Source organism: Chiloscyllium punctatum, chromosome 2 (assembly GCF_047496795.1).
Source record: "Chiloscyllium punctatum isolate Juve2018m chromosome 2, sChiPun1.3, whole genome shotgun sequence".
Lineage (NCBI taxonomy): Eukaryota > Metazoa > Chordata > Chondrichthyes > Orectolobiformes > Hemiscylliidae > Chiloscyllium > Chiloscyllium punctatum.
In genome coordinates this window covers 17,745,575-17,768,260 of record NC_092740.1, presented here as the reverse complement: position 1 = coordinate 17,768,260, position 22,686 = coordinate 17,745,575, and the positions used below count along the sequence as shown (strand labels likewise).

At 45.3% G+C, this 22,686-nt stretch overlaps 1 protein-coding gene across 7 annotated transcripts in view; it reads right to left on the bottom strand.

Moving 5' to 3' along the window:
- palld (palladin, cytoskeletal associated protein) overlaps positions 1-22,686 on the bottom strand; it is a 453,391-nt gene that overhangs the window by 27,098 nt on the left and 403,607 nt on the right. For all 7 annotated transcript variants that reach the window (XM_072594395.1, XM_072594413.1, XM_072594404.1 and 4 more), the window contains 3 exons: positions 19,240-19,458; positions 16,814-16,963; positions 4,982-5,076 (listed from right to left, as the gene is read on the bottom strand). In XM_072594395.1, the coding sequence (XP_072450496.1) occupies positions 4,982-5,076; positions 16,814-16,963; positions 19,240-19,458 (464 nt within the window). The remainder of the gene's footprint in view (positions 1-4,981; positions 5,077-16,813; positions 16,964-19,239; positions 19,459-22,686) is intronic.

Sequence of the window (22,686 nt, the reverse complement as noted above, 5' to 3'; positions counted from 1 at the left end):
TTAGGAACCGAGACAGCTAATCTGTGCACAGTGAGATTCCAAACAAAAACATGATAATGACCAGATTATCTGCTTCTGCAATGATTCTGTGAGTGTCAGGACACCAGGGATAACTCCCCTACTCCTATCAATAGACAATAGACAATAGACAATAGATGCAGGAGTAGGCCATTCTGCCCTTCGAGCCTGCACCGCCATTCAATATGATCATGGCTGATCATTCCTAATTAGTATCCTGTTCCAGCCTTATCTCCATACCCCTTGACTCCACTATCTTTAAGAGCTCTATCCAATTCTTTCTTAAAAGAATCCAGAGACTGGGCCTCCACTGCCCTCTGGGGCAGAGCATTCCACACAGCCACCACTCTCTGTGTGAAGTAGTTTCTCCTCATCTCTGTCCTAAATGGTCTACCCCGTATTTTTAAGTTGTGTCCTCTGGTTCGGCACTCCCCCATCAACGGAAATATGTTCCCTCCTGCCAGAGTGTCCAATCCTTTCATAAGCCTATACGTTTCAATCAGATCCCCTCTCAGTCTTCTAAACTCAAGGGTATACAAGCCCAGTCGCTTCAGTCTTTCCGTGTAAGGCAATCCTGCCATTCCAGGAATTGACCTCGTGAACCTACGCTGCACTCCCTCAATAGCCAGAATGTCTTTCCTCAAATTTGGAGACCAGAACTGTACACAGTACTCCAGGTGTGGTCTCACCAGGGCCCTGTACAGCTGCAGAAGCACCTCTTTGCTTCTATACTCAATCCCTCTTGTTATGAAGGCCAGCATGCTATTAGCCTTCTTCACGACCTGCTGTACCTGCATGCTTGCCTTCATTGACTGGTGGACAAGAACACCCAGATCTCTCTGAACAGCCCCTTTACCTAATTTGATACCATTGAGGTAGTAATCTGCCTTCCTGTTCTTGCCACCAAAGTGGATAACCAGACATTTATCCACATTAAACTGCATCTGCCATGCATCTGCCCACTCACCTAACTTGTCCAGGTCACCCTGTAATCCCCTAACATCCTCATCACATTTCACCCTACCACCTAGCTTTGTGTCATCAGCAAATTTGCTAATGTTATTGCTGATACCATCTTCTATATCATTTACATATATTGTAAAAAGCTGCGGTCCCAGCACGGATCCCTGCGGTACCCCACTGGTCACTGCCTGCCATTTCGAAATGGAGCCGTTAATCACTACCCTTTGTTTCCTATTAGCCAACCAATTCTCTATCCAATCTAGTACTTTGCCCCCAATCCCGTGCGCCCTAATTTTACTCACTAACCTCTTGTGTGGGACTTTATCAAAAGCTTTCTGAAAGTCCAGGTACACTACATCCACTGGATCTCCCTTGTCCATCTTCCGAGTTACATCCTCAAAAAATTCAAGAAGATTAGTCAAGCATGATTTCCCCTTCATAAATCCATGCTGACTCTGTCCTATCCTGTTACTATTATCCAGATGTGCCGTAATTTCATCCTTTATAATAGACTCCAGCATCTTTCCCACCACTGAGGTTCTTTTGTCAACCTGTGTGGGTAGACAGGGTTCTTGGATTAATGTCTCAGTCTGTCAGCTAGAACAGCATTCTCTCAGTACTGCAGTTAAGTGTTAGTTTGGACGATGTACTGAAGTCTCCAGCGTGAGACTTAAACCCACAAATATTTGAGTAAGGAGTAAGGGCCTCAGCCACTGAGTTGTCACTGATATGAACACTTCACACACACAAAAAAAAATCCTGATCAAAAGTAACCCTCCATCAAAGATAGAAATAGCTAATCCTAATACGATGAAAATGTACGTCACTTTATTCAATTTTATGTAGTCAAATCTCACTGGAAAGGATCGTGATTTTCCAATTTAGCATGGGGAAGTGCTTTACTTTCCTGTGCTAAAAATCATTGGATGAGTTCCCAACAAACTCAGGAATGGATTAATGTGCACGGGTTACTGCTTCACAAATTAGAACAAGTGTGAACCTTTGAATCTGTGCTTGTATCCTAATCCCTCCATGGCGTCCGTCTTCCCCAACTCTGTAACATCCTCCACCCATTCCTAGCCTCCAAGGTCCCTGAATTTCTCCAGCTCTGATCTCTAGGCCATATCTTGTTTCCTTTACACACTGTCTATATTTTACATTGGCTGTAAAATGACTGGGGGCATTCTGCGGTTGTCACAGGTGTCATTTTAATATCCGCACATTTCAGCTGAGATGGTGGATTCTTGACTCGGACTGCGGAAGACCAGAATATTTTTCAGAAAGAGATAGACAGAATGGCTGCTGCACTTCCATCTGCCTAGGCCTCAGGCTTTGCACTTCCCTCCTTCTCACTGCCTAAGGCTGAGGATCCAGAATTCCCTCCTTCCATCCTCCTAGGCCCCAGGCTCCAAAATTACATTCTTCCATGTGCCTGGGCCCCAGGCTCCAGAATTCCCCCTTCCAGCTGCCTAGGCTCCAGGATCTGCAATTCCCTCCTTTTATCTGCCTAGGTTCCAGGCTCCAGAATTCAGACCTTTCAACTGCCTAGGTCTAAACATCTTATTGGGCTGAAGGGCCTGTTTCCACATTGCAGGGATTCTCTAATTCTATGATCTGGAGTCCCCTTCTTTCGTGCCCTGGGCTCCAAACTCTGGAATCTGTCCTTTCATCTGTCTAGGCCTCAGACTCTGGAATTCCCTCTGGAATTCAGCTACTGAGGCCCAAGATCCAGAATTCCTCCCCTTCCAATCTCCTGTAAAACCCATCTTCAAACCTCCATCTGGACAAAGTCTTTGGTCATGTGTCACAATGTCTCCTTATGAGGCTGGATATCAAATTCTACTTGACTATGTTTCTGTGGAGTACCCTGTAATGTTTAATCTACTGAAAGGAGCTACATTAAAACAAGGCCGAGGGAAATACATTCATTTTCTGGCTAAATTGGAGAATCCTTTCCACACACTCCTGAGTGGCGGACATTATGAATGTGACAGATTCCTGGTCCGTTGTATGATGGACAAGGAATTGGAGCCTCTACCATCACCACCCATAGCTCCAGGCTACAATGTGTATGTAAAAACGTTGTTACGGAAACACAAACTCATCGTGGTGTGGGAGGTGGGGGCTGAGTTGACCGGAAGTGTGGAGTGGGCTTGGCTTGGTGCCAACACCATCGGGTTCAATCCGTGCTCCAACTGGGGCGGGGTTGGAGGCTGGGCTGGTTTTTGGGACCTACCTCCCAACCTCCCCTCCCCCACAGCAACGGTGGTAATCAAGGTGCTGTGGATCCGACCGGCACGTGGGCTGAGAACTGGGGAGTTCATCAATGTAAGTTGTTTTCCTAAATATGGTTTACAAATCCCCTCCGCTCGGTAACTGGATTATTGCTTCGTGAGCTCTTAAGCTTTGGTGGTAATCTTGAGATCGAGAAAACAAACCCTGAGAAACTAAAGACATGCTACAAATGTCCATTTCCACTTCTGTTAGCTCAGTAATCAAGCCAGTCCTTAAACCTGTCCACCTTAGGAACGTACGGCCAACTTCTTAGCAACTGAGAGGGAGAGACCGAGAGAGAGGGAAACCCTTCACAATTGATGGTCAAATATCAGTCTGACAGGCCCAGTCCCCTCAGAGTCACCATGAAGTGCAAACAGGGCTTTGTGTTCGGTGCTGTTTTCCTCCCAGACCCTTTCCACTTCATTTAAAATGAAAAGCTTTAGCCGCACGACCAAGACATAAATGAAATGTCAAACTCGCACCGAACTTTGGTGGGACCACAGTCAGGAGTGCTGTGCAGACTTCGGGTCTCCATCTTACAAAATGGCCACAGGGGACATTGGGTAAAACCAGATCCGACAAGGATGCTAACCAGAGCTGAGACTGACCAGAAAAATGAACCCAACTGGCTCTGGCTTTTTTCTTGGTGGAACAGAAGTGTGAGAGATTGAGATTGAGAGGTTTTGACAGGGTCGATGTGGAGAGAACACGGCCCATGATTTGACTAAATGTCAGAGCAGACTCGAGGAGCTGAATTGCTTCCTTCTGTTCCTTGTTTGTATGTCTGTACTGCTCTTTTAAGATTAAGAAGCAAGTGAATAGGTAGATGTGGGGCTGACTGTAACTAGGTGCCATGCAGATGGGACAGGCATTAAATAACCCAGTAGGGAATTCAGGAGCAACTCAGAAATAAAACGAAACATAGAAATACATGAGCAGGCGTAGGCCATTCAGCCCTTCGAGCCTACTCCAGCATTCAATATGATCGTGGCCAATCATCCAACCTGTTCCCACTTTCTCCCCATACCCTTTGATCCCTGTAGCCATAAGAATTGTATTTAACTCTTTCTTGAAAACATTCAATAATTTGGCCTGACCCGCTTTTTGTGGGAGTGAATTCCGCAGGCTCACCACTCACTGGGTGAAGAAATTTCTCCTCATCTCCGTCCTGAATGGCCTACCGCACATTCTTAGATTGTGACCCTGGTTTTGAACTCTCTAGCCATCAGGAACATCCTTCCGACATTTACCCTGTCTTGTCCTAGTAGAACTTTGTAGGTTTCTTTCAAACTCCAGTGAATATTGTCCTAAACAATCTAGTTTCTCTTCATATATCATCCCAGGAATCAGTCTGAGAAGCCACTGTTGCATTCCCTCCATTGCTAGAACGTCCTTCCTCAGATGAGGAGACCAGAACTGTACACAATACCTCAGGTCTCCAAATTATTACCCAGAGATTGGTGAAACTCTCAACCACAAGAAATCATTGAGGTGAATATTATACGGTTGTATTAATAGGAAGATTGCAAAATAGATGACGGTAGAAAGGAGAGAAGACTGTGTGGATAAGGTGAGAGGAAGAGAGGAATGAGGTTCCTGTGGAGGGTCAACACCAATGTTGATGATTTGGGCCGAATGGCTTGTTTCAACGCTGTACTTTCCATGAACGTATTTGAGATTGAAGTAGACACCTTTCACTTCCCGTGTAACAAAAGGACATTACCTTCGCCCAGGTGACTGTCCGGCTGGAGAGCGGGGTGAGCGTCCTCTCTGGCTTATAGTTTGGACCATTAGTCTGCCTGTGCAGCTGGTCCTACCCTGTGGAAAGAGAGAAGGAACAATCAATGGCAGGTCCAATGAACCAGTGAGCTTCAGCAAACTCTGCCATCTTTCAATTCTGGCCTCTTCAGCATCTCCAATAACAACCCCCTCCTCCCCACCCTCCACCATTCATGGCCATATTTTTCAGATGTCCCATATGGCCCTAAACTGATTTTCACCCAAACGTGTCCACCTCTTTCCTTCTTTAATAGAGTCACAGAGATGAACAGACCCATCGGTCCAATTCCTCCATGCCGACCAGATATCCTAGCCTAATCTAGTTCCATTTGCCAGCACCTGCCCCATATCCCTGTGAACCTTTCTTATGCACATATCCACCCGGATGCCTCTTCAATGTTGCAATTGTACCAGCCTCCACCACTTCCTCTGGCAGCTCATTCCATACACGTACCACCTTCTGCGTGAAAAAGTTGCCGGAGAAGCACAGCAGGTCAGGCAGCATCCGAGAAGCAGGAGAATCGACGTTTCCGGCCGGAGCCCTTCATCAGGTCGGATGCTGTCTGACCTGCTGTGCTTTTCCAGCACCACTCTGATCTAAACTCTGGTTTCCAGCATCTGCAGTCCTCACTTTTGCTTTGTGAAAAAGTTGCCCCTTAGGTCTCTTTCATATCTTTCCCCTCTCACTCCCCCTTTAGTTCAGGACTCACCCACCTTAGGGTAAAGACCTTGTCCATTCACTCTAGCCATGCCCCTCATGATTTTATACGCTCCAGGGAAACCAGCCCCAGACTATTCAGCCTCTCCCTATAGCTTAAATTCTTAATAGGTACTTTGCATCGGTATTCATCAAGGAGAGGGACATGGCGGATTGAATTGAATTGAATTGAATTTATTGTCGTGTGTACCGGGGCACAGTAAGAAGCTTTGTCTTGTGAGCAATACGGGTAGATCACAGAGTTAAGTAGCGTAGATAAGGAAATAATAGGTAAACAGCAGCAAAAACAAAAACACAGGTACAGGCGAATGTTAAGAGTTTCTGAATCCATTCAGTATTCTAACAACAGCAGGGTAGAAACTGTCATGAAATTGGCTGATGCATGTGTTCAGGCTTCTGTACCTTCTCCACAATGGTAGAGATTGTAGAAAAACATTGCCAGGGTGGGATGGATCTTTGAGAATGCTGGTGACCTTTCCTTGACAGTGGGCCTGGTAGATGGATTCGGGATATGGGAGGTTGGCCTTTGTGATAGTCTCGGCCGAGTTCACCACGTTGAGGTTAGGGATGGATCTTTGATTACTCTACGTCAAGTGAGCATAAGGAGGGAGGAAGTGTTGTGTATTCTAAAAGGCATTAAGGTGGACTCCCCAGGTCCGGATGGGATCTATCCCAGGATACTGAGGGAAGTGAGAGAGGAAATAGTTGGGGTTTTAACCGATATCTTTGCAGCATCCTTGAACATGGGGGAGGTCCCAGAGGACTGGAGAATTGCTAATGTTGTCCCCTTATTTAAGAAGGGTAGTAGGGATAGTACAGGTAATTACAGACCTGTGAGCCTGATATACAGTAGGGAAGCTACTGGAGAAGATACGAGCTGAAAATGTGTTGCTGGAAAAGCGCAGCAGGTCGGGCAGCATCCAAGGAACAGGAGAACCTGCACCGCCTTCCTAACCTGCAATCTTCTTCCTGACCTCTCCGCCCCCCACCCCACTCCGGCCTATCACCTTCACCTTGACCTCCTTCCACCTATCGCATTTCCAACGCCCCTCCCCCAAGTTCCTCCTCCCTACCTTTTATCTTAGCCTGCTGGACACACTTTCCTCATTCCTGAAGAAGGGCTTATGCCCGAAACGTCGATTCTCTTGCTCCTTGGATGCTGCCTGATCTGCTGCGCTTTTCCAGCAACACATTTTCAGCTCTGATCTCCAGCATCTGCAGTCCTCACTTTCTCCTACTGGAGAAGATACTAAGGGATAGGATGCATACCCATTTGGAAGAAAATGGACTTATGTGTGAAAGGCAGCATGATTTAACGCAGGGAAGGTCATGTCTTACAAACCTAATAGAATTTTTTGAAGAGGTGACAAAGTTGATTGATGAGGGAAGGGATGTAGATGCATTATACGTGGACTTTAGTAAGGCATTTGATAAGGTTCCCCATGGTAGGCTGATGAAGAAGGTGAAGTCAAATGGGGTCCAGTGTGTTCTAGCTAGATGGATAGAGAACTGGTTGGGCAACAGGAGACACAGAAGAGTAAGAGTGGAAGGGAGCTTCTCAAAATGGAGACCTGTGACCAGGGTGTCCCACAGAGATCTGTGCTGGGACCACTGTTGTTTGTGATATACATAAATGATTTGGAGGAAGGTGTAGGTTGCCTCATTAGCAAGTTTACAGATGACACTAAGATTGGTGGAGTAGCTGATCGTGAAGGGGACTGTCAGAGAACACAGCAGAATATAGATAGATTGGAGAGTTGGGCAGAGACATGGCAGATGGAGTTCAATCTGGGCAAATGCGAGGTGAAGCATTTTGGAAGCTGCAATTCAAGAGCGAACTACACAGTAAATGGAAAAATCCTGGGGGAAAATTGATGTACAGAGAGATCTGGGTGTTCAGGACCATTGTACCCTGAAGGTGGCAACGCAGGTCAGTAGAGAGGTCAAGAAGGCATATGGCATGCTTTCCTTCATTGAACGATTATTGAGTACAAGAGTTGGCAGGACATGTACAGTTGTATAAGACTTTGGTTCGGCCATATTTGGAATATTGCGTACAGTTCTGGTCGCCACATTACCAAAAGGATGTGGATGCTTTGGAGAGGGTGCAGAGAATGTTTAAGAGGAGGTTGCCTGGTATGGAGGGGCTAGGTATATGAGGAGAGCTAAGTAGATTAGCATTATTTTCATTGGAAGGAAGGAGGTTGAGGGGGGACCTGACTGAGGCCGACAAAATCATGCGAGGTATAGACAGGTGGATAGCAAGAAACATTTTCCCAGAGTGGGGGACTCAATTACTATGGTCACGAGTTCAAAGTGAGAGGGGAAGAGTTTAGGGAAGATATACATGGAAAGTTCTTCATGCAGAGGGCGGTGGGTGCCTGGAACGCATTGCCAGCGGAGATGGTAGAGACGGGGACGATAGCATCATTTAAGATGTATCTAGACAGATATATGAATAGGCAGGGAGCAAAGGAATACAGATCCTTAGAAAACAGGCAGCAGGCTCAGATAGAGGATTTGGATTAGCGCAGGTTTGGCGGGCCGAAGGGCCTGATCCTGTGCTGTAAGGTTCTTTTTCTTGTTCAACTCCTCCAACCCTGGCAACATCCTTGTGAATCTTTTCTGAACCCTTTCAAATTTCACAACATCCTTCTGATAGGAAGGAGACCAGAATTGCATGCAATATTCCAAAAATGGCCTAGCCAACGTCCTGTACAGCCGCAACATGATCTCCCCACTCCTATACTCAATGCTCTGACCAATAAAGGAAAGCATACCAAATGCCTTCTTCACTATCCTGTCTACCTGCGACTCTACTTTCAAGGAGCTATGAACCTGCACTCCAAGGTCCCTTTGGCTATTAACCATTCTTAATTCATTCTTAACCACTGGTAATCCATTTCTTAAAGCCAACCTCTTTGACCAAGCCTTTTGATCCCCTGTCCTAATATCTCCTCAGGACGGTCTGACTCAAATCCTGTTCAATAATGACTTCTTTGAACCCCCTTTTTGCCATCTGAAAGGTGCTGTACAAATACTAGTTGATTTATTTAAATGGTTAAAATCAGAATGGTTTAATTGTTGAATCACACGTTATGTGATGATCACTGGTTAATGCTGTAATCAAAAGGAACTGTTGGTGAACACCATCCACACGTCTTGTACCAACAGTCAACAGGCAACCTGAGCTCAACATACATGAACACAGAGCCGACACACAATTTTCCAAAATTCTGGTCACACTCCCATGTTCAGCTCACAGCATGGAACTTTGTTATGTGGTTGGACAGAACTTGAATCATGCTGGAAACACACTCAAATTATGTCAAATCTTTCCCTTTCTTGCAGTCTTGTATGTTTCAGTAAGGTCTTCCCTCATAAGATGTTGAAGGTGATGGGACAGCTGGTTAGTAACAAATCATTCAGGGATACTTTATTAAGAGATGCTAGCTGGAGTACTGTGTATAATTCTGGTTACCACCACCTTAGCAAGAATATAAACATGCGAGAGGGCAGATGAGGTTTACAAAAATGTTTCCAGGGATGAAAGAGTTCTGTTACGAAGATTGATTGGAAAGTTTGGCATGGTTCACTGAGAGACACAGATAGATTACCAAGGGGATGAAAGATTACCAGGGATATTTAACAATGTAAGGATCAGGTTAAAATCAGATCAGACACGATCTTATTGAATGGGCTCAAAATGCTGAGTGGCCCTAGTCTTGTCCCTTGTTGTATGTTCATATGCAAGAGTGGCACAAAGCAAGGATGTTCCCTCAGTGAGTGGATGCAGACACGAGGGGCTGAATGGTCTCATGCTGCACTGTACCATAGAGTCATAGAGTCACAGAGATGCACAGCATGGAAACAGACCCTTCGGTCCAACCCGTCATGCCGACCAGGTATCCCAACCCAATACAGTCCCGCTGCCAGCACCCGGCCCATATCCCTCCAAACCCTTCCTATTCCTGTACCCATCCAAATGCCTCTTAAATGTTGCAATTGTACCAGCCTCCACCAAATCCTCTGGCAGCTCATGTCCTTGTAAATGTCGTCTGCCACTCCTCCACTGCCTCACTATTGATTTCTTTTATTAATAACATGAAGAACAGACTGCTCTTGACCACACTTGTTGGTGGTATGGGTAACCATGGTGAAATGCTGGATATCAGAGTCAAGATTAGAGTGATGCTGGAAAAGCACAGCACGTCAGGCAGCATCCGAGGAGCAGGAAAATCGACGTTTTGGGCAAAAACTCTTCATCAGTAATGAGGATAACCTTCATCAGGAATGGGTAACCGTGCTGAGTCGAAGAGTGTGGTGCTGGAGAAACACAGCCGGTCAGGCAGCATCCGAGGAGCAGGAGAGTCAACGTTTCGAGCATAAGCCCTACATCAGTGCCACATTTTTTCAATTCTGATCTCCAGCGTTTGCAGTCCTCACTTTCTTCTAGTAATCATGATGAGCAATGTTCACAACCCAGTTCCAATTGGTTTTCGGAAATTAAACATGCACAGGGTAGGCTTCAGAAAACCGATTGCTTGCTGCGTATGGGAGCTTGCTGTGCACAAACTGGCTGCTGCATCGCCCTGCCCTAGAACAGTAGCTACTCTTGAAAAATACCACTTCAATAGTAAAGTACTTCGAGAATCCCAGCAACCTACGTCTCATGGTGCTCGATGAGGACCAAGAAACACCGGTGGCTACACAGAATCCCTCCTGTGTAAAAGCAGGCCATTCAGCCCATTGTGTCCACACCAACCCTCCAAAGAGCATCCCACCCAGACCCACCCGTGCATTTCCCATGGCTAATTCACCTAGCCATGGACACTATGGTCAGCCAGGTCATCTCCTCTGCTCTGAATCTCTTCAGCCACATCCTAAAGCAGACCCACTCCAATCTATCACCATCACCCCCCCAGCTTCATCTACCTATTGCATTCTCAGCTATCTTCCTCCCCTCTATCAGTCCCAACCACCCCCTACCATGTATCTCTCAGCACCTTTGGGCCACACCCCCCTTCCTGATGAAGGCCTTATGCCTGAGGTGTCGATTTTCCTGCTCTTCGGGTGCTGCCTGACCTGCTGTGTTTTTCCAGCACCACACACTTGACTCTGATCTCCAACATCTGCAGTCCTCACTTTCTCCTACGATGGGCAACTGAACCTGCACATCTTTGGATTATGGGAGGAAACCAGAACACCCAGAAGAAACCCACATAGACATGGGGAGAACGTGCAAACTCCGCACAGATAGTCATCTGAGGCTGGAATTGAACTCAGATCCGTCGTGCTGTGAGGCAGCAGTGCTGTCCACTGAGCCACCACACTATTACAGGGCCCCAGGCAGACAGCTGGAATGTGGGAGTGGATGGTAGCCAGCATGGACACCATGGACTGAAAGGGCAATTTGTGATTGGATCGTGGTAACATTTCTTAAGTCATTGGGAAGGAGAAGGTTGCACAGTGTCAAACAGGCTACTGACTCACTTGCACTATGTTTCCCATTGCTGGCCTTGAGGAATTCCATTTCGGAATAATCAGATTACACAGACAGGAGCTCATAACCAGGCAGTGGAGCATAACTGTTCAGGCCTTGGGGAAATTGAACCTTGCGCCTTGAGATACAGTCGCTGGTTTAAATCACTCAGTCCAGAGAAGCATTTGTGTTGAAGAACAAGCCAACTTGTAACTTAAACCAACAGTCGAGCTGTACAAGATCTGTGAGGAGATCATGCTAAAACCAGTCTGTGCTATTTCAGACAAGGTACATGCCGGGGTATGTGGATCCTGCGTGTCTTTTCCTAAAAAGCAAAACAGAAAGCTTCGAAAAATTAAGGAACTGGACCATTTACATATTGCTGTGCTGTTTGTGGTTACATTTCATCAAGCCGCTGAAGTTCCTGTTTGGTCTATCGAATGTAAATGTCGTTGGAGTCAGCAAACTCCAGTCCAATATAAAACATTTGTTTAAAATAAAAGCATGCAAATCAAAAATCCTTTTGCGGAGTGACATGTCAGTCTGCTCAGGACAGAGCCTGGTTCTTTGACAGACTTTATTTTAATTCTCTCATGGGATGAGGGCATCGCTGCCTAGGCCAGCATTTATTGCCCATCCCTAATTACCCAGATGGCATTAAAGAGTCAATCACATTGCTGTGGTGTGGAGTCACACTTCGCCCAGACCAAGTAAGGATAGCAGATTTTCTTTCCCAAAGGCTATTAGTGAACCAGTTGGATTTTTCCAGCAGTCAACAACAGTTTCATGGTCATCATTGGACTCTTAAATCCAGAGTTTTATTGGATTCAACTTCCACTAGGTGCTATGGTAGTATATGTCCCCAGCACAAAACTTATGTCTCTGGACTAACAGGTCTAGTAACAATACCACTAGGCCATCCCTTCCCCATGATTACTGGCTTCTGATAATAAAATATAAAGTCACTATAGATCCATAGGCCTACTCTCTCACTAGACAGGGGAGAATCAGTCTATATTGCTAATCAGCCATCCAGCTAACTGAGCTAAACAACTCCTAATAGACAGGAATCCATATGAAACTACCTGATTAAAGGGAAGATGCTTCTTCTTCATAAATCTCTTAGTGCCAAGTAATGTGCTAATTTTACAGTGGTCTGACTGGTAATGCAAGAGGAGAAAGTGAGGACTGCAGATGCTGCAGATCAGAGTCAAAAAGTGTGGTGCTGGTAAAGCACAGCTGGTCAGGCAGCGTCCGAGAAGCAGGAGAGTTGACATTTCAGGCACAAGCCCTTCATCAGGAATAGAGGAGCCTAGGCTAATTTCCCAAAAACAGGGGTTCAATTCCACCACAGCAGCTGGTGAAGGTCATTAAGACACCCATTACACTCATTGTTCATTCCTCCAAAAACCACCAGGTTCAGTAATGTTCTTCAGGAAAAGAAATCTGCTGTCCTTACCTAGTCTTGTCTACACGTGGCTCCAGACCCACAGCAATGTGGTTGACTCTTAACTGATCCCCCTGACAAGCCAAGCAAGCCACTCAAATTCAAGGGCTAATAGTGATGGACAGGAAATACTGATCTTGCCAGTGAGACACACATCTGGTAAAAGAATTATTTTAGACAAGAGTGACAGGAGATTAAGCCCGTGTTCTGTTACTATTCTGTGATTCTAAGGTCCTGTTCTAAGAAGTAAAGTCAGATTGGAGATGGCTGATTGACTTGTTTCTCTACAGCATGTTGTATGTGACATTAAACTGTGATCATATGTCCAGGCTTATAGATATTTCTCAGACAATGCAGTTTCAGTGTCTTCAATGGAAAGGCCGAGAAGAAAGATGTGCATTTATATAGCCTTACATGACCAGCAGACAGCCCAAAGTGGTGTAGTCCCCTGTTGTAATGGAGGTGATGACAGCAGCCCATCAGTGCACGGAACTCACACTGACTGGCGACAACAACTGAAAAATCGGGCATTGATTACGATTGAACCAAGATGCTGGGGTCGTCTGTTTCAGAACAGCACCAAGGGATCTTCAAACCCTGACCAGAGAGGGCAAGGTGGACCTTTGTTCAGGAATGGAGAATGTGGTACATCTGCAACCCCGGGAGAGTTTGCCTTGATGTTTGTGCTGGAGTATTTCTTGGAGTGGGACCTGAACTGGGAACTTTCTGGAGGCAAGTCTGAACTAAGGCAGTGAGTTGGGCCCAACAAGAAATATGTCCGCAATCGCCCCAACTGGAAACTCATTCAACATCACGGAATATCCACCGTTTCACTCTACAGTTTGATGGCTACTGACTCAAGCTCTGACTTGCTTTGATGTTGTTCAGGGATGGGAGGACTTACACAGTTAATGGTCGGGCCCTGGGGAGTGTTGCCGAACAGAGAGATCGAGGGGTGCAGGCACATAATTCCTTGGCAGTAGCGTCACAGGTAGACAGGGTAGTGAAGAAGGCATTTGACAAGCTTGCCTTCATCAGGCAGAGCACTGAGTACAGGAGCTGGGACATCATATTACAGCTGGACAAGATATTGGTGAGGAGAAATTGAGGACTGCAGATGCTGGAGAGCAGAGTCTAGATTAGAGTGGTGCTGGAAAAGCACAGCAGGCCAGGCAGCATCCGAGGAGAGGGACAATTGGCGTCTCAGGCATAAGCCCTTACTGATAAAGGACTTGTGCCTGAAACATCGATTCTCCTGCTCCTCGGATGCTGCCTGAATGGTAAGACATTGGTGCGGCCACAGTTGGAGTACTGTGTACAATGCTGCTGTAGGAAGGATGCTATTAAACTGGAAAAGGTGCAAAAAGATTGACAAGGATGTTATTGAGTCTGGAGGGTTTGAGTAATAAGGAGAGGCAGGACAGACTGGCACTTCTTTCCCTCAAGCTTCAGAGGCTCAGAGATGCCCTTATGGGGGGTTTATAAAATCATGAGGGGCAGAGATAAGGTGAATAGCCAAGGTATTTTCCCCAGGATGGGGGAGTCCAAAACTAGAGGCCATAGGTTTAAAGTGAGAGAGGAAAGATTTAAAAGGAGCCCGAGGAGCACCTTTTCACACAGTAAGTGGTGGGTGTATGGAATGAACTGCCAGAGTTATAGAGTCATATAGCATGGCAACCCTTCAGTCCATGCCGAACATTATCCCAAACTAAATTAGTCCCTCCTGCCTTCTCCTGGCCCATATCCCTCCTAACCTTTCCTATTCATGTACTTACCTAAATGTTTTTTAAACGTTGTAACTGTGCCCACATTCACCACTTCCTCAGGAAATTGATTCCACACGCAAACCATCCTCTGTGTAAAAAAATTGCCTCTTTTGTCTTTTTAAAATCTCTCTCCCCTCACCTTAAAAATGTGCCCCCTGGTCTTAAAATTCTCCACCCTAGGGAAAAGACACCTACCATTAATCCTATCTATATCCCTCATTATTTTATAAACCTCTATAAGGTCATCCCTCAATCCCCTATGCTTCAGTGAAAAAGTCCCAGCCTATTCCCTCTTCTGGATCCACTCTAGTTTGGGCAGGTACATGGATAGGAAAGGGATATGGGCCAAATGCGAGCAAGTGGGATGAGTTCAGTTTAGTAAATCTGGTCGGCATGGACAAGTTGGGCTGAAGGGCCTCTTTCCATGCCACATTACTCTATGGATCTGTGGTTATTGAACTCAGCAGCCTCTCCTATCAATGGCACAGATCAGAAAATGGAAACAGTTTCTGATTGAATGACAGAATAATGTTTAATGTCCAGTGTGAGAGAGATGCTGTTCTATGTTTTCCCCCTCTCTCCAGGAGTCCTTGTTCTTAACATCTGGCTGCAGTTCATGATGAATTGGATATGGGGATAGGAATGTGACACTAATTGGATAGCTCTTTCTAAGAGCTGGCACAGGGACAAAAGGGCCAAATGGTCTTATGAGCCTGAACGATTTTATGGATTTGGGTTGGGGGTTGGCGGTGGTTGGTGATTGCAAGATAACCTAAGGGCCATAAGGAAACGTGTGCTCATACGAGGGATCTGGCTGTAGACAGTTTGCAGCTCGAATTCCTCAATTCTGTCCATCAGTCAGACTCTGTTAGGTCTGAACAGGCTTGACTGATTGATTATCCACACCTCAAAGGCATTTTTCTTTTCGTTTAATATTTTACTTCAGGTCAATTTTGTTGGACTGGAGCTCTTCACTCATTCTGCATTTGATTTCGTAGACCAAACAGGAACTTGAGTGGATTCATAAAACATAACCGCATACTCACTGAAACTATGTAAACAGACCATTTCTCCTGGTTTTGAACTGAACAGATTTTTCTGTCTTGTTCTTTTCATCATATTAATACGAAACCTCAACCTGGAGAATTCGCTACAGGATCATTTTCAACCACAGTTTCTCCTTACAGATTTTGAAAGCACATTGAGGGAAAAAAATACTCCATTGCCTAAATTGACCACTGAGTTCGCTTTATGATTCAAAGCTCAATTCATGAGAAATGACCTGAATGCAATAGGGTAGAAGGAAAGGATTGTAAAACCTAAAAAGCAGATTAAAACTGTATTGTAGCAACACATAACTTGAATATTGCTCGGATATTGTCCACTGTCTACAAGGCACAAGTCAGGATTGTGATGGAATACTCCCCACTTGCCTGGATGGGTGCAGTTCCAACAACACTCAAGAAGCTTGACTGATCCAGTACTAAGCAGCTGCTTGATTGGCACCACATCCACAAACATCAACTCCCTCCACCACCACTGCTTGATAGCAGCAGTGTGTACTACCTACAAGATGCACCGCAAAAAACGAGAATGACAAGGGCAGCAGATACATGGGAACACCACTATCATCAAGTGTCTCTCCAAGCCATTCTTGACTTGGAAATATATCACCGTTCCTTCAGTGTCGCTGGATCAAAATCCTGAAATTCCCTCCTTAAGGCCTACAAATAGTATCTGGACTACAGTGGTTCAAGAAGGTAGCTCATCGCCATCTTCTCAGGGCAGCTAGGGATGGGCAATAAATATTGGCCCAGTCAGTGATGCTCACATCCCATGTGAGAACAGAGAAATACAGACATATTACTGAAGAATGTCATCCAGCGGTCATCCAAATAATTGCAAAAACCTCAAATTTCAAACAATCACAATTTATGCCAAAGGAAAAAAAGGTTACTATTTGACAAGTCAAACCTGGTTAGTTGGCAACACCTCATCCAATTAGAATTGACTTGCCAGCCAATCAATGCCATCCTCCCTTGTATTGTAAATTGTTGTGCTTGGTTGAGATTTTGCATTCTTGCACTTGATCCTGACCATTGCGAGGTGAAAGACTTCAGCAGCACATGACTCCTTGCAGAAACAGATTGAAACCCTAACATCCCGTGAGTCTGAGAGCTGAAGTATGTGACTTTGGGATGTTAACTGATGGTGAATAGCGATTGGAGATTTTAACTGATTCGTCGGCTCCGAAGTCTAGTCACAATGTCAAAACTCAATTTTGCTACACGCACCATTCACAGGCAGTTCATATATTTTCCCTCCAAATACCCAAGTACAAACCATAAAATGGCTCCACTTACCAGTGGGTTGGCTACCATGATGGTATAATTCCCGTCATCATCTAGTGTCGCAGTTTCAGTGTGGAGGGTACAAGTTCCATCTGCCTCTCGCCTAATCTGGTAATGCTCACTGCACTTGGAAATTTGTTTGCCGTCTTTGAACCAGTAGACCTGCCAGGGAGAGGTTTCGTGGGAGAAAGCGGAGCAATTAACCAGGGCTGGGGTCCAAGCACAGTTGCCTCCGAATGGGCAATTCATGCAGACAGGAGGTGGGTTTGTGTTTTCTCCAGAGTTGGAATTACCATGCTGGATTGCTGTGCACACATAGTCCTCAGAAATAAATACCATGATTGTGAAGACAGTGATTATTGAACCCACATCGACTGCAACAGTTCAAGGAGGTAACTCAGCGCCACTCCAGTGGCGATTAGGAAATCGCAGAATTTCTACAGAGGGGTAAGAGGCCATCCGGCCCATCACATCAGCACTGACCCTCTGAAGGGCATTCCACCTAGATCCCAGCCTCCTCCCATATCGCTGTAACCCTGCAGATCCCACGGCCAATCCACCTGATCTACACATCCTGGGACAATTTAGATTAGATTACCTACAAGTGTGGAAACAGGCCCTTCGGCCCAACAAGTCCACACTGACCCTCCGAAGAGCAACCCACCCACACCCATTCCCCTACACCTAACAGAATGGGCAATTTAGCATAGCAAATTCACCTAACCTGCACATCTTCGGACTGTGGGAGGAAACCAGAGCACCCGGAGGAAACCCACGCAGACACGGGGAGAATGTGCAAACTCCACACAGACAGTTGCCTGAGGCTGGAATCAAACCTGTGTCCCTGGTGCTGTGAGGCAGCAGTGCTAACCACTGAGCCATTGTGATGATAGGATGGGCAATAAATTTGCCCTTGCTAGTGATGTGCACAATCAATGAATAAATAATTTATATGGATAACAATAATTGAAATGTATGAAGCTCTGAAAGGGCTGGACAAATTGCACGCAGGAATGCTGTTCCCCTGCTCTGGGTTGGTGGGATACCATTACAAAGGGTCACAGTCTTCGGATATAGGGTAAGTCATTTTGGATTGGGATGACAAAAGATGTCTTCACTTAGATGGTGGTGAGCATGTGGAAATCTCTACCACAGTAGATTGTTGATGCAAAGTCACTGAATAAATTTCAGAAACAAGATTTCTCGAGGATAAAGGTGTTAAGGAGCATGGGAAAAGGGTTAGAATGTGCCATTGTTAGAAGATCAGCCATGATTATATTGAATGGTGGAGCAGGCTTGATGGACTATGATTGCATAACTTTCTATGCTTCTATATTTCTACACACTTAGAAATTTCTTCACTCAGACAGTGAATCTGAGGAATTCACCACCAAAGAAAATGGTCGAGGCCAAAGCATTGTAGGTAGACATAGCTCTTGTGGTTAAAGTGATCAAGGGAAATGGAGGGAGGGTGGGATTAGGGAGTTGAGGTGGATGGTCGGCAATGATTTTATCGATTGGAGGAGAAAGCTCAAAGGGCCGAATGGCCTACTCCTGCTCCTATTTTCTATGTTTTATTTAATTCATTCGTGGGATGGGAGCCTCACTGCCCAGGCCAGTATTTCCCAATCCCAATGACCCAGAGGGCAGTTAAGAATCAACTATTGTGGGTCTGGGGTCACACGTAGGCCAGACCAGGTAAGGATGGCAGTTTCCCTCCGTAAAGGACATTAGTGAATCAGATGGGTTTTTACAACAATTGTTTCACAGAATCCCTATAGTGTAGAAAAAAGGCCATTTGGCCTAACAAGCCCGTACCAACTCTCCAAAACCATCCCACCCAGACCGATCTCCATCTCCCTATAATCCTGCATTTCCCATGGCTAAATCACCTAATTTACACATCCCTAGCCGATCCACCTAGCCTGCACATCTTTGGAAGAAACCCATGCAGACACGGGGAGAATGTGCAAACTCCACATAGACAGTCGCCCAAGGCTGGAATCAAACCCAAGTCCCTGGCACTGTGAGGCAGCAATGCTGACCACTGAGCTGCTGTGCCGTCATCTAACTCTTAATTTCAGATTTTTTAAAAATTGAATTTAAATTCCACTCTCTAGCCATGGCAGTATTTGAACCAAGGTCCCAGAACATTAGCTAGGCCTCTGGATTAATAGCCTAGTGATAACACCACCTCCCATCCTGTTTATCAGGGTATGGTGGAAGAATGGAATTAATGTAACAACTCTATCAAAGACAAAAACAGAAACAGAAACTGCTGGAGAAACTCAGCAGGTCTCACAGCATTTGTGGAGGGAGAAAGCAGAGTTAATGTTTCAGGCCCAGTGACCCTTTTCCAGAACCCAGGACCCTGCAGAGGTACAATGGGCCAAATGGCCTCCTTGAGTGCTGTAAGATTCAGCTTTTGCAGCCCGTACCTTTGGCAGGGGATCTCCGGCCACTTTGCAAGTGAACGTTACTGGCGTCCCTTCGAACAGCTTGATGTGTTTCAGCTTCCTCTCGAAGAGTGGGGCTGTGCCGTGGTCAGGTTGCTCGTCATGCTGGACCTCGTCATCAGATTCGTCTACTGGGGACCGCTCCAGACGAAACTCAATCTCATTGATCAGCCTTTGTTCAAAGCTGGAGACCTTGTACTCCTTAAAAAGATAGAATAACACTATCAGCACTGTAAAAGGAGGAGGATGAGTACAGAGGTCTGGTGAGTATCCCAGACTGTTACTGTTTCGTCTGACTTCTCCAGAGAACAGGCAAACCTGATGGGAAGATCTTCTAGAAAATTCTCAATGAATTCCATTTGAAGGTTATGAGGGAATACAAAATAAGGAGCCTTGAGATAAGGCTCAAAAGACAACATTTACAACGGGAAGTATGTAAATTAGCTCACTGAACTGGAAGTTTTGTTTTCAGATGTTTCGTCACCATGACTAGGTAACATCATCAGTGAGAGTCTCTGGTGAAGCGCTGGTGGTATGTCCCACCTCTCTATTTATAGGTCTTGGTTTCTGAAGGTGGGTGATGTCATTTCCAGTTCTTTTCGACATCACAAATGGAACAAATTAGAGGAAACATATAACACCATCAACAATATCCTGACAGGCATTAAATTCACAAGAGGAGGAGAATTGACAACGGACTCCCATTCCGAGATGTGACAGTTCTACGTACAGTTAATGGAGAGCTTCAAACCAACGTCTACAGAAAAACAAGAAGCACAGACTAAATACTTAACTTCAGGAGCAATCATCTCAACACCCACAAACAGCTGCGTCAAGACGTTATTTCAACGAGCTACATCACACTGCAGCACCCAAGAACTACAAACAGCAGAAGAAAAATATCTATACAGTAGCACCTCGACATACGAATGACCCCGTTCACGTACAAATTGGTTTATGAACAGGATTGTACGTAAAACTTTGCTTCAACATACGTACGAAATTCAAGGTACGAACGCAAAAAGCCCGTGTGCGACCACGTGGTTTCATTGTTCTGCTTTGCTATGCGCTTGTTGAATGCAAAAGCTCTCGGGGCCCCGCGTGATCTCATTCAGTTCGTCTTTGGCCCGTGCGCTGTGAACAGCCATCCAAGCATTCTTATGCTATCCGAACAATGGGAAAAATTGATTCAGTTCGCGAACTTTTCGGTTCGCGAACCGGGTCACTGAACGGATTAAGTTTGTAAGTCGAGGCGCTACTGTACAATGTTTTCAAGCAAAACAGGTACCCAATAAACACAATCCACCGGTTCCTCAGGAACAAACCCAAACAAGCAGACACAGCAGAACCAAAAACCACAGCCACATTTCCTTACATCAAAGACATATCAGAAATGACCTCCAGACTACTCAGATCCTTTGGCATCGTGGTAGCTCACAAATCTACCAACACGCTTAAACAGTGACTAATGAACCTAAAGGATCCATTAAATAATACCAGCAAAACTAACTTTGTTTACAAAATACCATGCAGGAACTGAAAAAAACCCACTACATCTGACAAACAAGCAGGAAACTTGCTACTAGGATACACGACCCACTCTCACTAGTTTTCATACATACAGATAAAGAAGGACACCACTTTGACTGGGACATCACACACATCCTAGGACAGGTGAAACAAAAACATGCACGAGAATTCTTACAGGCATGGCATTCTAACCAGAACTTCATCAATAAACACAGCAGCGTATATCCCATCAACCTTACCTTGAAAAACAGAACTGGAAATGACATCACACACCTTAAGAAACCAAGACCTATAAATAGAGAGGTGGGACATACCACCAGTGCTTCACCAGAGACTCTCACTGATGATGTTACCTAGTATGGTCACGAAACACCTGAAAACAAACCTTCAAGCTCAGCGAGCTGACTTACAGACTTATCATCAAGCTGAGCTACAAATCTTCTCAAAGATTTCCAATGGGAATTTCGGAAAAAAAAACCCTTTACTCCAGACAGTGGTTCAAGTGTGAATAAGGAGAATATAACTTAAGTGAATCCACTTGCCTGGATAGGTGCAGCTCCAACAACACTCAAGAAGCTTGAAACCATCCAGAACAAAGCAGCCCACTTGATTAGCACCAGATCCACAAATACCCAATCCGTTCCCCCACTGGCACTCAGTTACAACAGTGTGTACTACAAACATTTACCAAAGATCTTGGACAACACCTTCCAAACGCACAACCATCTAGATGGACAAGGTTGGCAGATACATGGCAACGCCACCACCTTCAAGTTTCCTTCCAAGCCACTCACCATCCTGACTTGGAAATATATCGCCTTCCATCACTGTTACTTGATCAAAATTCTAGAATTCCCTGCCTAATGGGACTGTGGTGGTTCAAGAAGGCAGCTCACCACCACCTTCTCAGGGCTGGTAGCCCACAGGACTGTGTACTCAGCCCCTTACTACACTCCTTATACACTCATGACTGCGTGGCTAAATTCAGCTATAACTCCATTTACAATTTTGCTGATGACTCCACTGTAGTGGGTCAGATCTCAAATAATGACGAGACAGAGTACAGGATAGACAACTCAGGGGCATGATGTAAAGACAACAACAGGAGCTGGTCATTGACTTCAGGAAGCAGATTGGAGGACATGCCCCTGTCTGTATCAATGGTGCTGAGGTGGAGGTGGTCGAGTGCTTCCAGTTCCTAGGAGTAAATATTACCCACAATCTGTCCTGGTCTATCCACATTGACACTACAGTTAAGAAAGCACACCAATGTCTCTACTTCCTCAGAAGACTCAGGAAATTTGGCATATCCGCAATGACTCTGACCAATTTATTTTCGATGCACCATCGAAAACATCCCATCTGGATGCCTCACTGCTTGGTTTGGCAAACTGTTCTGCCCAAGACCGCAAGAAATTAAAGAGAGTTATGAATACATCCCAGTCCATCATACAAACCAGCATTACTTCCATTGACTCCATCTATACTTCCCACTGCCTCGGGAAGGCAGCCAACATAATCAAAGACCCCTTCCACCCTAATTATTATTCTCTGCCCCACTCTCTTCTGTCAAACAGAAGATACATAAGTTTGAAAACATGTACCGATAGATTTAAGAACAGTTTCTTCCCCGCTGTTATCAATCTTTGAACAGACCTCTCATACAGTAAGAGCTGATCCTTCTCTGCACCTTCCCTGTAGCTATAACACTATGTTCCGCATTCTGTTCTATTACCCTGATGTACTTATGTGAGGTGTGGTTTGTCTGCTTAACACGCAAAGCAATACTTTTCACTGTATCTCAGTACATGTGACAATAATAAATCAAATCAAATCAAATTGAGGGCAACTTGGAAGGGGCCAGCAGTGCCCACTCCTATTGGTGAATAAAAAAAACGA